The 16,693-nt window shown below is 56.5% G+C and overlaps 1 protein-coding gene across 1 annotated transcript; it reads right to left on the bottom strand.

Moving 5' to 3' along the window:
• Window positions 1-6,763: 6,763 nt before the first annotated feature.
• On the bottom strand, window positions 6,764-12,624 carry TMEM59L (transmembrane protein 59 like). The gene is made up of 9 exons (XM_077777022.1): window positions 12,576-12,624; window positions 11,544-11,713; window positions 10,600-10,756; window positions 10,389-10,498; window positions 9,108-9,260; window positions 8,427-8,529; window positions 7,882-7,999; window positions 7,664-7,781; window positions 6,764-7,413 (listed from the first exon to the last, which is right to left on the bottom strand). The coding sequence occupies exons 1-9, from the start codon at window positions 12,622-12,624 to the stop codon at window positions 7,285-7,287; spliced, it is 1,107 nt and encodes a 368-aa protein (XP_077633148.1). The 3' UTR covers window positions 6,764-7,284.
• Window positions 12,625-16,693: the final 4,069 nt, after the last annotated feature.

The following is a 16,693-nucleotide window of genomic DNA, read 5'->3' as shown; positions in this document are numbered from 1 at the left end:
GACTCTTGATTCAGGCTTAGGTCATGAGATGGAACCAAGCTCAACGTGGAACCTGCTTAGGATTCTTTCCCTTCTCTCCTGCTCACACACACACTCTCTCTCTAAAATTAAAAAATAAATAAATGGCAGAAAGACCCTGGGGCTCAGAGAGGTAAGTAACTCTCCCAAGGCCCCAGCAGGACGGTGTCAGAGCTGTCCTACTCTGGAGCTCAGCACCAACCCCTGGTATCATCCCTGACCCCCTCCATTCAATCAACACACACTTAGTATGCACCTCCTATGTTCCTAGGAGCTGGGAATTCAACTGTAAGCATGCCAGACAAGATCCCTGTGCTCATGCTCCAGAATATCCTGCAGTGTATATTCTTTTTTTTTAATGTTTATTTATTTTTGAGAGAGACAGAGAAAGAGTGTGAGTGGGGGAGGAGCTGAGAGAGAGGGAGACACAGAATCTGAGGCAGCCTCCAGGCTCTGCACTGTGAGCACAGAACCGAGCACAGGGCTTGAACTCACGAACTACGGGATCATGACCTGAGCCGAAGTCAGACACTCAACTGACTGAGCCGCCCAGGGGCCTCTGTAATACATAAGACACACCTGAGACACACAAAATGGATCAACGACCAAGGCCTTTCCCGATGACAGTAACTCATAAGGGCAATGGGCTGGAGGTGACCAGGTGAGGAGGACTAGTTCAGCCAGTAGGTTAGGGAGAGCCTCTTGGAGAAGGTGATGTGCCAGCTTTAATAAGAGCAGGGGACAAAATGTTCTTCTAAGATGTTCTGGAACATTCCAGAGCATTGTAGAAGGGCCCAGGATGTTTCAGGACGTTCCAGGTGGAAGTAACGTTTGGGGCCCAAGCCTGGTGCCAGAAAGAGCCTGAGGGACAGAGATGAGACCACATTGTCTGGGGTGATGTGGGCAAGGCTTGGAGTGAGAAGGGAGAGTGTCGACAATGATGTATTGAGAGCAGCCTCTTTGGTGTGTGGGACACAGCTGTGACTGAGGCTGCTAGCGCGTCGCATCTGGCAGGGGGAACATTTATTAAACCAATCATCACACAAGCAAAGAAGCAATAACTTAATTGTCAACATGATAGAGGCTTGATTTGGGGCGTAGTGACTTAGAGGGGCCAGGCTGAGCCAGGAGGTCAGAGACGATATTCAGCTGAAGAGTCGGCCAGGAGGAGAGCAGAAACCGAGGCAGAGGGAACAACGGATGTGGGGACCCCGAGGGGGCGGAGTGCCAGGAGCTGCGTGCAGCCTGGCAGGACTAGGTGTGAAGGGGGTAGTGGGCAGTGTGACGTGACACAGGACTCCTCAAGGCCCCTCAGCCCCTCCACTGGGTGCACGCCTGGCCCTGAGAAGGCACTTGGGCAGCCCCTACCTGGGGCCTAGCCTGAACTCGCACCGCTACCCCTGCCCCAAAGGGAAAGACACGAGTCCCCATTCTTTCCTCCAAGTGTTTGTGAACGTTGCCAGGGACACCTCCCTGCCTTCCTCTGCAGATTACCACTCCTGGGCCCAGAACTCAGGCCGTCACCAGGGAAGCAGGACCACCAGTTGCCATGGCAACACCACACTACCCAGACACACGGGTGCTCCTGCCTTTTGCCGTGACGCCAGCCAGCCACCCACCCTCCATCAGGTCTCTATCAGTGCGGAAGGCAGAGGATGGGGCACAGGGGGCAGCTTCCCAGACGACTCACAGAGCTGGGGGGACAGACAAGGAAACTGAGGCTCAGAGAGCTAGAGAGAGTCAGAGCTCTTCCACAAGGTCACTTCTGCGGGCCCCTACTCTTTGGAGGAGCTCCGGACGGAGGCAAAGGGCCCTCTCACTCCCTGAGACTCCGAGAAGGGGACAGGGGTGACTTGGCAGAAGGGTCCAAAGGTGTTTGTCTGACCCTTGGTGTGTCTCCCCCAGCGATTCCTGGTGGCCCGGCTGGGGCATTCCTCAAGTTAGACGGTAGGGATATTGGGGTCACGCCAGACCCAACCATGCCCTTGCACCGTGTTCCTTTTGGGGTGGGGGAGGAGACAAACCATGAAGCCAAAAGCAAGTCAATGAAGGAGAAAGACTCAGTGGGTGATGAGTTGAAATACGAGGCCTCAGGGAGGAAGTAATATCAGACAAAAAAAAAAAAAGAATCCAGGGATAAGGCCAGATAATCTAGGGAAGAAGAATTCTAGATAGAGGACAGACCAGTGCAAAGGCCCTGAGGTATGTGCTGTAGCAAGAAGAGAGGAAAGTAGAGGGAGAAGCAGGCAGGAGGTGGCAGGGGTCAGGCCATGCAGCCCTCGTGGGCAGTGAGCAAAGCCCTCCAAGGGGTAGAGGATATAAGTGAATATTGGGGCGCCTGGGTGGCTTAGTCAGTTAAGCGTCCGACTTTCGCTTAGGTCATGATCTCGTGGTNAAAAAAAATAAGTGAATATTGCTTTTCCCTCCACATACACACACTCACACACCTCCCATACACACACGCACACCCTGACACCTCTAACACACCCACGTATCCGGGACACCATCCCTTCTCAGATTCCAGCCATCCCTCAAAGCCCAACTCAGCTGCCGCCCCCTCTGGGCACCCATCAGTCACCACACATTTAAAAGGGACTCCTCTCCCCCGCCCCACACAGCACAGAACTCCTAGTTCCTACCCACACCACCTGGCATTATTCATCTCACAACTCTGAGGCACCGGCTCCGGGCCCAGTCCCGGACTGGTCACCAGAGCTTCGAGAATTAATATGCTAGACATATGGCATCAAAACATACACACAGAAAACCTTAAGCCCTCGGGGGCTCCATCTTGAGAGAGGGGAGGGAGGGCACAGAGCCTGGGGCCAGTCACATCTTTTCAGTTCCATGAAGCCCAACGCAAACCGGCTTCAGGCAAACATGGAGGGACAGAGTAGATTTCAGGCACGTTTGATCCAGGATTTCCAGCGGTGGAGTGAAGGCACGGTCTCTCTCCATCCATCTGGGAGGCTCTGTTGCTGTAGTAACAAATGGCCCTCGGCAGCTCCAGGCTCGCATCCTCCTCCCCGCTCAGCAGCCCCAGCTACCAGTGTGGGTCTCTCTCCCAGTAAACCCCACCAGTGCCTTAGAAGGCTTGGGTCATGCTGCTCAGCTTCCCCCCATGAGCTTGGTCAAGCCAAGCCGGGGCTCCGTTCAGGAGCAAGAAGAGGGAGACAGGTGACAGGCAGATCCCTGCCAAATCCACGAAGGCGTTCCGAGCAGAAGGAGAAGCTATACCAAAGGCCCAGAGGTTAAACCATTGGCTGATATTACTGCAGGGAACAGGGGGGACAGGACCCATTTTGTCTTCAAACCTAAAGGTGGGAGGGACACAACAGGAAAGGTGGCTGCCAGGTTGGCAAGTACCGAAAGGCTTTGCAAGGTAAGCAGAGGTAGGGCACCGGGCTGGCTCAGTCGGGGGAGCATGTGACTCTTAATCTCGGGGTTGTGAGTTCGAGCCCCATGCGGGGTGTAGAGATCACTTAAAAATAAAAATCTTAAAAATAAACAAATAGGGGCACCTATTTGTTTGCTGGCTCAGTCAGTGGAGTGTCCAAACTCTTGATTTCAGCTCAGGTCACGGTCCCAGGGTTATGGGATCGAGCCCTGTGTTGGGCTCCATGCTGAGCACGGGACCTGCTTAAGATTCTCTCTCTTCCTCTGCCCCTCTCCCCACCCCTCTCTATAATTTAAATAAATAAATAAATAAATAAATAAATGATAGACAGAGGAAATCTGGTGGTGTCTGAGGGCAATAATGAGTCATAGCAAGGGGGTGGTGATCAGCAGGGGAGGGACAAGGTCTACCCCCATGTACGGAATGGACTTGACCAGATAAGGCTCCTTCTAGGGTCTGAGAAATAGGGAGACATTCCAACAAACATAATTAATTGATTGATTGGTTGATTAATAATCACCTACTCCGTGATGCCTGGTCACACGTGAGCCCCTGGGAGCTGCCTTCATTGAGTTTATAAAATTACGCTAAAGAAGGCCGACATCGAAACACGTGATCATTCATCAACTGTAAGTGTGGTAGGCGCAAGCGCAGGAGCCGAACGCGGGTGGAAGGGGGTCCTGGAGGAGCAGTCTGAGGAAGCCAGGAAGCGTTTTGCTGAGGTGAAGCCCTTTCAGAAGAGAACGTGGGCAGAGCAGGGCCACGAGGGAGTTCCTGGCCTAGGCACATGCAAACGCAAAGGCCCCGGGACAGGAAGGAACAAGATAGGCTCGAGGAATCCAGAGAGAGCCAGTGTGGCTGGAGAGCATGGTGAGCGATGGCGAGAGCCTCCACAGAAGTGACTGGAGATGCGACTGGGGCCAGACTGTGGGTTGCCTCACTGGTACATGTGGACGTTTAGACTCCTCCTGGCAGCAGTAAACCCCAGAAGGGGGCGCCATCTGGGATCAGATTGCTTTATCTTGGCCGCTCCAAGCTGCTGCACGGAGGGGGGCTGGAGGGGAAGCAGGGAGCCCCAGGGGGAGGCAGGTGCAGTTGTTGGTGGAGAAGCAGTAGTGGCTTAGACCTTTCTGGTTGCCATGGCAATAAAGAAAAGCATGTGGGTTGGAGGAGTGGGGAGACAGACTCTGCCAATGGGATAAGGCGGAGGAGGACAGGGAAGACTCAAGGTGCCACCCAGGTGTTCGGAGCCATTGAGGTGGGAGGCCGTGGGCAAGGCAGGTATGCAAGGGAAAGGACCGCTAGAGTCTCCTTTGAGCTGGACTGAGCAATTACAGTAGCCATTTTCTTAAAGTTTATTTATTTATTTTGAGAGAGAAAAGCAGGGGAAAGGCAGAGAGAGACAGAGACAGAGACAGAGACACAGAGAGAGAGAGGAGAATCCCAAGCAGACTCCACACTGTCTGCGCAGAGCCTGATGCAGGAGTTGAACCCATAAAGCCGTGAGATTATGACCCGAACTGAAACCAAGAGTCAGAAGCTTAATTGACTGAGTCCCCCAGGTGCCCCTACAGTAGCCACTTAAGTAGTGGTGATGGTCACACAACTTTGTGGACGAACCTAATGCCATAGAATTGTACACTTAAAAATGGATTAAAATATGTGAAATATATATATACATATGCGCATATATATATGTTTACCACCACACAAAAATAGGGGGAAAGCTTTAAATGCACACTAACTTTAAGTAAATAAAATGAGAAATGAAGTCTTCAGTCTCACTGGCCACATCGTAAGGGACCTGTAACGTCATTGGCTGGGGGTGTTGCAGACAGAATGTTTCCATCATTGCAGAAACTTCTACTGGACAGCGCTGGCCTGCTGTGGCTTCTTACCGCCGCCCAGGTGCCGCTTCTTGGCAGCACTCCAAGGGGCTGCCTTGCAACCCCACCAGGCCCCAGAACAATCCCTTGGGGGCTGGCTTGTCTCTGTGTTGAATCCTGATGCTCGTGGTGTTGGGGAGGGTGCGGGAAGCAGGCAGGAGCTGCTCAGGATGGATGCTTCGGGAATTGTAGTGAAGGTACGCCTGCAGAGGCGTGGGCAGGGCTGGGTAGCCAACAAGAGGCAGCACGGCGCCCTGGGTGAGCAACAGCGAGGAGCTGTGACCACGCACAGGCTGGAGGTTGGGGGATACGGACACCAGAAAAGAAACACTCTGACTTCTCACTCTTCCCTCCTCCCACCTCCGGCCTGGGGGGCCCCCACCCCCACCCCATCCCCACCCCGTGCCTGGCTGACTCTAGCAAAAGGCAGAGAGCCCAAGGCAAGGTGGGACACAAGGCAAGGTGAAGCGTGGATGGGCTGATTTTCAGCCCCACTTGGTTCGCTCTAAACCCCTCCCCCACCCCACTTGTCATCCATAGATGTCCATTAGCTCTCGGAAACTGCCACCCATTGACCACCACACCCCTCGCCCCAAACTCGCCCCAGCATTCTCTGGTTGCCAGCAACAGAAACAACTCCAGCTGGCTGAAGCTAAAAGAGCATATATTGAAAGGATCTCAGGGAATCCGCAGGATGGACAGAGACAGGAAGGACGGAGAGCTATGGCTGTGGCCTCATTAGGGGAGGCTGCTCCTGTCCTGCAAGCCTCCTCTCAAATGCAAAGTACGGGTCAGAACGCCAAGGATGGGGCGCCTGGGTGTCTCAGTCAGTTAAGAGTCCGATTTCAGCTCACGTCATGACCTCACAGGTTTTGAGTTCCAGCCCCGCGTCGGGCTCTGTGCTGACAACTTGGAGCCTGGATCCTGCTTCTGATTCTGTGTCTCCCTCTCACTCTGTCACTCAGCCCCTCCCCTGCTCGTGCTCTGTCTCTCTCTCTCTCAGAAACAAATAAATATTTAAAAAAAAATTTTTTAATGCCAAGTATGGACCCCTTGGATAAGGAAGGGGATTAAGACCCGTCAGTGCCCTGAAGCTGCTCCCAATGGAGCAGAGCTCTGCCCCCAAAAGAAAGGGGAATGGAAGCCTGGTGGCCACATTACCACGCATCTTCCTCAAGATTCTACCTGGGCATCTCACAGGAGGGACCCTAAAAGGGAGGCAAGAAAGGGTACTGACCCATCTGGGCCACACAGGTAGCAAAGGCCACTTTTCTAGGGACACCCCGAGTCAGAAGTGTGATGTGGGCTGGGCAGCAGAGGAGCTGTCCTTCCTTGTGCCATGGGGAGGTACCAGGATGGTCCCCATCTGAGAAAGGGCCAAGGGGACAAGGGTCCTGGCCATGCTCAGGCTATTCTTCCGAGGACAGAAGGAAAGACAAACAGAAGTAGGCTCAGTCCAAAATATCTTTTATATACATGGTTTATTCCTCCCGACCCCCACGCTACAACCCCAGCCTCAGCCGCCCTCCCAGCATGGAGCTGCCCGCCACCTCCTCTCTCAGGGGCCTCCTCTCTTGGGACTGGATCTCCGGAGGTGAAGTGGGTAAAAGGAGGGGGCCCTAGCACAAGGTGGTTCCCCTGTGCCTTCAGCCCTCACTCTCCAAGAGGGGAGAAAAGAGAAAAGAGGAAGGCAGCACAGAACTGGGGTTCAAATACTCTAGAAGCTACAAGATAGAAGACAAAAGTAGCACACTCTGGGGAAGGGAGGGAGCAGGAAGGAACCGAGGCCAGATCCCGCCCCCCCCCCCCAGCGGGGGATGGCAATCCCAGGGCTCAGAGGGGCAAGGGGCAGGACTGGGGAAAGAATAAAGATCAGGGGTAGAGGAGCCCAAGGATGGTCCCACCCTGGTCTGGACTCCTGGGCACAGGGCAAGTGAGGCTTGCGGAGCCCCTGCACTTGGCAATGCATGGGTGGATGGAGACCTACAGCTTGGTCAGGTCCAGCTTCAGCTTGTAGGGTGGGGGGCTGTCCCCAAAAGCATGCGACGGGGGAGGGTACAGGGGCCAGTCTGGCTCTACCATGAAGCCCTTGTGCTGCTCCAGGGTCAGGGGCTGCAGGGGGAGGAAGAGGGATGGAGGGAGGGCTAATGAGCTCCCACCCTGCCAAGGCTCCTTCCCACCCCTGATCTCAGCTCACCCCGACCGTGGCTTGGCCTTGTTCCCCCCATTTCATAAGGAAGTGAAGAAACTTGCCCAGTGTCACACAACAGGTCAGGGGACCCTGCCTCCAGGGGAGAGTGAGTGGCCCAACTCAGGACCAGGCAGCAGCCCTTCTCCCACCCCTCCACCGGGCCCCGCCCACCTGAAACTTGAGGTGCTGGCCAGGTGCGGTCACCAGGGTGGAGCAGCTCAGCCACAACATCACCAGCACAGAAAGGAAGAGGCAGCAGGCCAGGATCCAGCGGGGGAGCCCTGAGCGCCTGACCCGCCCAGAAGGCATGCTCAGCGGTCCCAGTGGGGTCTGGGAGACCCTCCCCTCCAGCTCCACTCCCATCCCACCCCCAGGGTCCTGCCACCCACCGGGACATGCAGCTGAGGAAGTCGTTGTCCTGCAGTTCATCGGACTCCACCTTGGCCTTGCTGCTGGTCTTGACTCGGATCTTGGCCTTCCTCACCTTGTCCAAGGGGCCTACAGGGTCTGAGACAGGTCAACTCTTAGCAATTCCCAGACCTCCCCCAAGAGCCCAAAGCAGCCATGGAGAGGAGAAAGGAGGCCAGGACCTATGGCAATGGGACATGCAGTCCTGGAATAAATGAGGACCCTGGGAAATGGACCATGGAACTCTAGGAGATGGATCATGGAATTCTGGGGATAGAGCATGGAGGCCTAGGAGGCAGACCATGGAACCTAGGAAGATGAATCACAAAATCCTGGGAGATGGACCATGGAATCCTGGGAAGTAGACCACAGAACCATGAGATGGATCCTGGAAACCTGAGAGATGGACCAAGGAACTCAAAGAGTTGAGAAATTGAAGTCCCATTCCCAGAGCTTCATTTGCCAGGACTCCCGATGGCAGTGGACCCACCTGTGGAAGGATCACTGGTCTCGCCTCAGAACTTACCCACGTGTACCTCCAAGGCCTCAGGGTGGGATCCCCGCCAGGTCACCTCTACTCGCTGCAGACGGGCCCCTTCGTGCCCCAGGCTCTCTACCACAGGCTGGGTCTGGGTCAGGAGCAAGACAGCACAGAAGAGCCATTTTAGAAAGGCACCACCTTAGCCCCGGGAAGCACATCTCTGTCCCATGCAGGCTACCTTGTCCCATGCCAACTGGCCCATAGTTCCACTGGGTGCAGAGAGGGCACCTTTCCATGGGGCTCTGGGCTGTGACATCAGGGATGTGGTTCCCTGCTGTTATGGGCATCTCAATTCATCTTGACCCCATCTTTTAGCTCCTGACCAAGCCAATAGTCACAGGGATTGGCTGAGAGATGGTCACATGACCCAGCCAGGGCCAATCGAAGTAAGCCCCAATGTAGTTAAAACTTCAGAGCGGTTATAATCTAGAGCCTTAGGCATCTTCCCAGCTATCGGGAGGGAAGAGCTTGCTGGGGAATGAAGCCACAACAAAGAAAAGCAGAGTCAAAGAAGGGAGTGAGCCAGTGAACCCCTGAATCTAGCTGTGTCTGAACCTTGACCACCCGAGGACTTTGCATCCCATGAGCCAAGAACCAGTGCATGCCACCTTCTTACGCTTACCACCCACCCACCACACTGGTGTGGCCCCTGCCAGACCCCCTCACCTGGAACACCACCACCTTCCCATTGTCAGTCTGCAGGTAGTATGTCCAGGTGGAGGAGACGAAGCCCTGGGCCGAGTTGACAAGGTCATTGCAGAGGGTAGAAAACAAGTCCAGGAGTGAAAGGGCCCCGCTTGGAGCTTCCAGGACCTTTCTCTGCCAAGGGAAGGCCCAAGGCACAGAAATGTCACCAAGGTGGGGCATTAACCAACGGGAGGGGAGCTGGGAGCATTCACTATGATTGGAAATTTGCTAAGCGGTTTGGGGCAGTTGGGCTTCGTTCAATGAACACAGGCCTAGGAGCTGCATTTGGCTTGCTGTTGCCCTTGGAGAAGTGGATTGCCCTCTCTGAACCTTAAAATGGGGATGATTCTCTTCCCTCATGGGGTTGTTATGAGAGTTCAACTAGACAAGGGCACAGCACAAGTGCCTAATATGCAGTATCTGCTATTGTTACATTTTTCACCATCATCATACTTATTTTGACAGCTTCAGTAGAGAATGCAAAGGAGGAAGGAATGATAGTGCAGTGCTTTTATGAACAGTGAAGGCTGGAGGGGGTGGAGGAAAATGAGGGAAGGGGGAAGGGCTTTCTGGGGAATCAGCCCATGGGTGTCTGGCTGTGAGGAATGATTTCCCGCGCCTTAGTTTCCCCAGATATAGCGTTTCCTAGATGCACTCAGGTGAGCCATTATTATTTTTCCCTGCAGTGGGGGTGGGGGAGTTGCCCCTCCCTGAAACTCAGTTCTGAGCGCCCCCCTCATCCGTGACAGTGGCCACCTGTTCATCACAAGGAAAGTGCTTAGACCGGCACCTGGCATGCAGCAAGTGCCCAATAAAGTCAGCTCTGACAACACAGAACACGAGGGAGGGGAGAGGTGGTCATGAGCCTTGGTACTGGCTTTAAATTCCATCTGGTACAGCCCTTACTGTATGGACTTGGGTAGTTGCTTCGTAGGCATGAAATGGGAGTGACTCTGTCCCAGGTGCCTCTAGGTAGCATGAGGAATTTGGGACAGGCTGTGACCGAGCCTGTTTATCAAATGATTGATAAACAGTGGCTTTTTTCTGCCATTTACTCCTTGCAAGGTGGCGGGAGGGGAGAGTACTTCACATATCACAGAGGTGATCATTGAGGCTTGAGTCATGACTCCATCCAGGACACCCAGGAAGCCCAGAATGGACTGCAGAGCTTGAGAGACTCTGGACATGAGTGCAAGTTTGCGGGGAGGGGGTAGAGAAGAGTGGTGACGACCCCAGGGCCACAGGCGGGAGGGTGCCCACCTTCTGCTCTGGCTCTGGCTCCGGCTCCGGCTCCGGCTCCGGGTTCTGGCTCCAGCAGCCCTCGCTGCAGGCCTGCTGCTCCGTCTCTTTCACATAGGCCTCCACACAGGCTGGGGGGTGGGATGAAGTGGGGAGGGGGCAGGAGGGCTGACTAAAGGGCGACCCTTTCCAGGCCACCCCTCCCCACCCTGGCCACCCAGCCAGCCCTCACCTGCTTCACACTCAGTCTGGGTGGCATTGGGCTTGGAGCTCCTGGCCACGAATCGGCAGATGGAGAAGAGGCGGCAGCCACGCTCACAAGCACTGATCAGGACAGCCCTGTCATACTCGTACGGGGACTCAGAGGGGTCCTCCTCCTCAAGCTCTGCCTGGGGGGGGGGGGCGCTGCGGGGCTCAGGTCAATGGGAGGGGCAGGAGGAGGTGTGCACTGGAAGCACCTGCTCAGAGCAGGAGGTAGAAGATATGTGGTCCTCTCCCTCCTCTCCTCCCCCCCTCCCTGCACCAAATCCAGAGAGATTGAGGTGGGGAGAAGGCTAAGAATATTAGTGGGGGTTCTTAGCTTTGAGGAAGAAAGAAGGGGAGGGAGCTTGAGAAGCGGGGTGGGCCGTGGACGACACTGGGTTTCGGCAATGGTTGTAAAATGCATAAGATGGAGGGAAATGCCTTCCCCCCACCTAAGGCTCNGGATGTGGAAGTCGCTTAGGTGGAGGAGGAGGACCGTCAGGCCTGAGGGACGTGGGGGATGGGCGCCCCGAGGGTCTTTGCGCAGCCAGAGCCGGGGAGGTAGCCCAAGACACCTCAGTCCCCTCCCAGCCCCTCCCTTGGAGGGAACCCCCCAACTCCGCATTCATCAGAAGGACTTGCATCTCCAAACCCTCCCTCATCAGAGGGACCCCCCCCAGCCCTCCCTCTGCGGGAGGAGCAACTCCCCGTCCCCATCCGAGGGACACCCGATCCGTGCGCTTGCCTCAATAGAAGAGACTCCAACCCTTCCCTCACCAGAGGGACCCACCTCCATTGCTGAAGCCCCATTTCCGACTCTTTCCCCCTCCGAAGAACCCCAGTCTCGCGTTCCCCACTGAGGGAACCGCATCCCCAACCCCTCCCCCACCAGAGAGGTCTCGGGTCCTCCCGCTGGCGCTGCATGCGTTTCACCTGCGAGAGCTGCGGACCAGGATAGCGGTCGCGGCACCGCAGCTGGCAGCTCTGCGTATCCCCGAGTTGAGGGGCGAAGGGGTCGCGGGCGGGCGGCGCGGGGGTGGCAGGTGGAGGCTGCAGCAGCAGCAGCAGCNACCGGGTCGCTGACGTCACCCGAGCGAGGCAGCCTGGGAAGGGGGGGCGGGGGATGCGGAGAACGGGCGGGGGAGCTGCGCTGCGGCACCGTCGGGGAGTGGGTGGGGTGGGGCAGGTGGACTGTGATCCCCCGCCGTCTGTCCCATCTCGGGGGTGCCACGGCACCTCCTTCGTATGCACGGGCTAGAGGATCTCAGTCCGCGCTATGAGGCCAAAAGGAAATAAGTTGGGTGCTGGGATGGGGTGTCTATTCGCCAGGGGATTCAGCGAGGGCCTCCCCGAGAAGGCAAAGTTTGAGCTGACCAAGCGGGGAGGGCAATCCAGGCAAAAGTAACTGAGTGCCCTGAGGCGGCTAGGGGAGTGTTGGAAGAGGAGGGTGATGGTCCTGAAGCGAGAGAGTGGAGATGGAGGGACGTGAGGGTCACAAGACTGGGTCAAGTGAAGGCCTTGGGAAGGTCTGTGGCATCCAGTCTTTTGACACCCAAGTGAGAGGAGTGGTAACTTTGCAATTGGTTTGCCTCTTGTAGGAAGCCTTTCCAGGCCCTTCAGGGGTCCCCCAGCCTCGCCCCCTTCTGGCCCAGCCCTGATCCACAGGGTTGGGGGATCTAACACTCTCTCCCCCAGACTGGAAGCCCCTCGGCCCAGGGCTGAATGAGAGGGGGCACAGAGATGCATGTAGGTACGGGGTGTGGGTGCTGCTAAAATTCCTAATTCTTGTGGGAAAACTTGGGGACAAGCAGGGACACTTCTGGCTTCCATAACTGCCACACTCCAAGGTGACAGATTGAAACCCCCTGTATCTCGGTTTAAGAGGTCTCCCTAGCTTCCCCTCTGTCAGGCAGGGTAGTGTGGGCGCCTCTCTACGCTTAGGTCCCCTGTCCCTCGCTAGCTTGCCGGGTGCAGGTGCCTGCCGAGGTCGCGCCGCCGGCGGCTTGGCTTCCATCTACGCTCCGCCCCCACAGACGGGGCGGCAGCCACGCGGGGTTGGCGGGTCAGAGGGCGCCGCAGGTTCCGNNNGACCCTGAACATCTGGATCCCGGCGCGGCCCCTCCCCCGCCCCGCCCCTCCTGGGCTACGCCGCTGCGACCCTGCGCCGAGGGCCTCCAGCCCGCGGTTTCCGCGAAAGCGAGGGAACCCCGGGTCTAAACCCTCGCGCGTTAGGCCCTGTGCCTTGGGAAGCAGCCGTTGGTTAAGACCAACACTGTCCCCCACTTCACAGGTGGGAAACTTAAGCCCCAGGACCCCTCAGCGGAGGTAGGATTCAAGCCCACACATGTCAATTCCAGAGCCCCGCGCGCTTAAGCCTTCCGCAGTCACTGTACTTCATTCAGTGCAAACAAAGCCCTTCCCAGGTGTGTTCTTGCAACAACCCTATAAGGAAGTACCGGTAGCGTTGTCCAATTTACAGATGAGGAAACTGAGGCTCAGGGTGGGAAAAGGGGTGGGCCCAGATACAAGCAAGAGAAGCAAAGAAACGCGGGCATAGGATGGGGCATCAGGCATAACAGGCTTCACTTAAAGAGCAACAGGAAAGAAGGACTCCCCGCATCCTTTGGGGGAAGGGGAAACTGAGGCTGGAGAGGTTGGGGCGCTGGCCTAGGTTGCCGGAGAAGAGCGAGAAGGCTTGNNNCGGACAAGCGCCCTTTGTCCCTTGCCGCCCTCACCACGACCCCGCTGACCCCCACCCCCAAGCTGGGTACAGGCTGAGGAGGAGGCACGGCACCGTGGCGCCGGCGCTTGCTGACAGTGGGGGGAGGAGGAGAAAGGGACACAGCTGTCCACCCCCCCCCATACACACACACACACACATACCGCAACTGGCTCCTCCTGGAACCCAGACATCCGAGGTTCTCCAGGGTGCGCAGGGGCCCTGACCTGAACCCAGGCAGCACTCCTGAGGCCCTACATCCAATGCCCATAGGGTCTGAATTGTTAAAGTTCAGTGCACAAAGCTTTGAACCGAGGCATCCCAGCTACCCCGGCTCAAGCTCCAGGGTAGCAATGATAAAGCCCCACCTTCTCCTGCACACAGGTCCTGTCCCAACCTCATGTCCAGGTCCGGACCCTCACTGCCGCTGCCTCCTGGGAACACAGGCCTGGGACACAGGCTAATCCCATACTGAGGGGCCCTGAGCATTGAGGTCTCAGCACGGGAGAAGCATCTCTGTGCTCTGCTCACTCCCAGTGGCTGTGGGTTCCTATGGGCCAGTGCCGTTACCACTGCTTCCTCCCCAGTGCCCCCTCAATGCCCTTCAATTACAGGGGGCTGGGGCTGGAGGGTCTCCCCCAACCTAATCCTTAGGTACAGAGTATGCAGACTAAGGAGGCGTCCTCCCCCAGCCCATGTGGGGCCCTCTCTCCATCTGTCCCCTCAGTACATTCCCCGCCACCTTCAAGGACTTGGGTCAATATTTGCCAGTGCTGGTTCCCCTTCCTTCGCAAAAGGCTGTGGATTGGGAAGGAAGGGGTTAAACCACTGGGAGTGCCGTGGGCTGGGAAGTGTGCACCCAGGGGTCAAATCTCTTTCCTTAAAGTCAAAGGTATGAAGAAAAGGATACCCAGAAAGTAGAGGGCATGCTCCAGGACAGGGCTGGGCAAATGATCCTTACCCTTCTATTGGTACGGACCAGAGAGGGATGGTTACTAGCTTGGGTAACACAGCAGATCAGGGGTGTGTGGGACTCACTGGGACCCCAGGCAGCATGATTCACAGAGACTGCGTTTTCTAGGTATTTGGAAGGACTGAAAATTCTCCATCCTTTTATTTTGCAAATATTCATTGAGCTTTTTCTCTTGTGGCCCTCACTGGGCCCAGCATGAGGTCCTAATGGCTCTCAGGGCACTCAGAGTCTAAAGAAAATAAGTCTCAAGAGAAATACAGTGTTCCAAGAGTTGTGTTACAAAGACAACTTGAAAAGGTGAAGGGGTAGAAGGGTGCCTGGTAAGGGCGGAGGGCTGCCCTCTGAGGTGACACTTGACCTGTGACCTGATGGAAGATAAGGTGCTAAGTGGGGGGAGTTTGGGGGGAACCGCATCTCTACGGATGGAACAGCAAATCCACAAAGACCCTGTGATAGCAACAAGCCCGATGTGTTTGGGGAAACAGGGCTGCAGTGGCTGGAGCGAAGTGAGGGAGAGGAAGGGGAAAAAGAGAGTGGAAGAGAGAAAGGGAGAGGAGGGGGGATAGGATGGCTGGACAGAGAAGACCTGCTTTGCTCCTTTTAAAAGGTCCTTCCGCCTGCCGTGCAGACCAGGGCAGGAGGGTCACGGGGGAAGCCCAGGAGGAGGCGGGGGCAGTATCCCAGAGGGAGATGGTGGGGCCTGGACCGGGACGGGGTGGGGAGAAGGGGTCAGAATCTCAGAATGGGGATGTGTTTTGGAATCAGAGCCAACAGGATTTGCTGATGGATTGGACGTGGGGGATGAGCGAAGGAGAGAGTTGTCACGCACGCCTCCAGGTCTCTGGCCTGAGCACCTGGGTAGATGGGGGAGCCTTTTTCCAAAACCCGAGAATGACTGGGGGAGGAGCAGAGATGGGGGGGGAGCGAGGTGGGGGAATATCAAGATCTCACTCCAGAAGTCTTAAGTCCTCCTGGAGGGAGTCAAACTTTGCAGGGTAAAGGTTGTGGGGGAGGGGTTGCTCATATCCTGAAAGCAATTCTGGTGAAGAACTGCCAATGCCTCTTAATCATCTGACCACCTGGCAGGTGGAACTCTGGCCTGTTTTTCAGAGGTGACAAACTGAGGCCTGGGGACCATCTCTGCTGCAAAAGAACATGCCTCCACTGCCGACGGCAGTGCCAAGGGCTTAGATTGTGGAACCTTCTGTAGCATTGCATCTTCTCACAGAAGACCTTAGGCTGGCTGGGAGCCGCCCATTGTACAGAGGGTAAAATTGAGGCCTGATTGCATCAGTGAATGGCAGTGTACCACTCCAGGGCTTTACTCTCCCCCTGATAAACCCACCCAGAATCCAGGCTGTGGGTGTGCAGAGCCCCCAGGATCCTGTCCTCCAATCCTCATTTCTGACAATCTGGGGTCTGAGTTGGGGATCCAAGTAACAGGAGTGGAGGGTAGCTTTTGAGCAAACAAGGTGAGGACTCCTGAGCCACCCTCAGAAACTTTTACCCCTCTGGCTGGTTAGGGACATGGAGAGAGAGGGTCCAGGCCTCTAAGGGAACCCCCCTGTAAGGGGAAGTTAGAGCCCTGTCTCTCTCTGGGCACACCGCTGGGGGCAGGGCTGAGACTCAAACCTCGGGGCTGGAGGCGTCCCTGGAACTCTAATTTCAAGCACCCCCTAAACCTCCGCCTCAGAGGCCAGGAGCCTTTCTATCTTGGGCACTGCATCGGGTGCTGACCGAGAAGGGGGGAGTGAGGCGCCCGGGCCAGGATGGGTCCCGAAACTCAAGCAGTGGCCAAAAATAATAACACGGAGAAGAATCTCGGCGCAAGAAAAGGAAGACAAACTATGCGTCGCTCCGGNGCCGCCGGAGCTATTACTCACTGCGTGGCGCACCCCACCCGCGGGCCGCTGAACTGATTTTTCCGTGGGGAGGGGTGTCAGCGAGTCGGGGTGGGCCTCCTTACCACTCTCCTTCTGGGTACCCTTCCCGTGTCGCTTGCGGGACCGGGGCAAATCCCCGTCCCCGCTCCCACCAGGTCCTATTTCTCGCAGTCTATCCGCGCAGGAGCTCCCTCCTAAGGCCCCTAGGGCCCCCCGAGGAACCTCAGCCCTGTTCTGCGTGAAGGGGACAGCTGAGCCAGGGCAGGGCCGGGGACTCCGTTGGCTTCCAGCTTTTTCTCAGTCTTCCCTCCAGCAAAGCCTGGGACCGAGGCTGCGCGCGGAGAACCGAGGAGAGGCGGGATGAAGTGGGAGGCGGGGGGCGTTGGGATCCGCGCGCGCCCAGGGCGTGGGGCTGGGGGATACGACTCTCAGGCCCCTGGGGAAGAAGGGGGGTTGGAAATGGGAGCAGGCGGGGCTCAGGGACCACACAGAAGGGGGTGGGGCCAGA

This window comes from Crocuta crocuta, unplaced genomic scaffold (assembly GCF_008692635.1).
Source record: "Crocuta crocuta isolate KB4526 unplaced genomic scaffold, BGI_CrCroc_1.0 scaffold77, whole genome shotgun sequence".
Lineage (NCBI taxonomy): Eukaryota > Metazoa > Chordata > Mammalia > Carnivora > Hyaenidae > Crocuta > Crocuta crocuta.
This window is presented reverse-complemented; position numbering and strand designations above follow the sequence as displayed.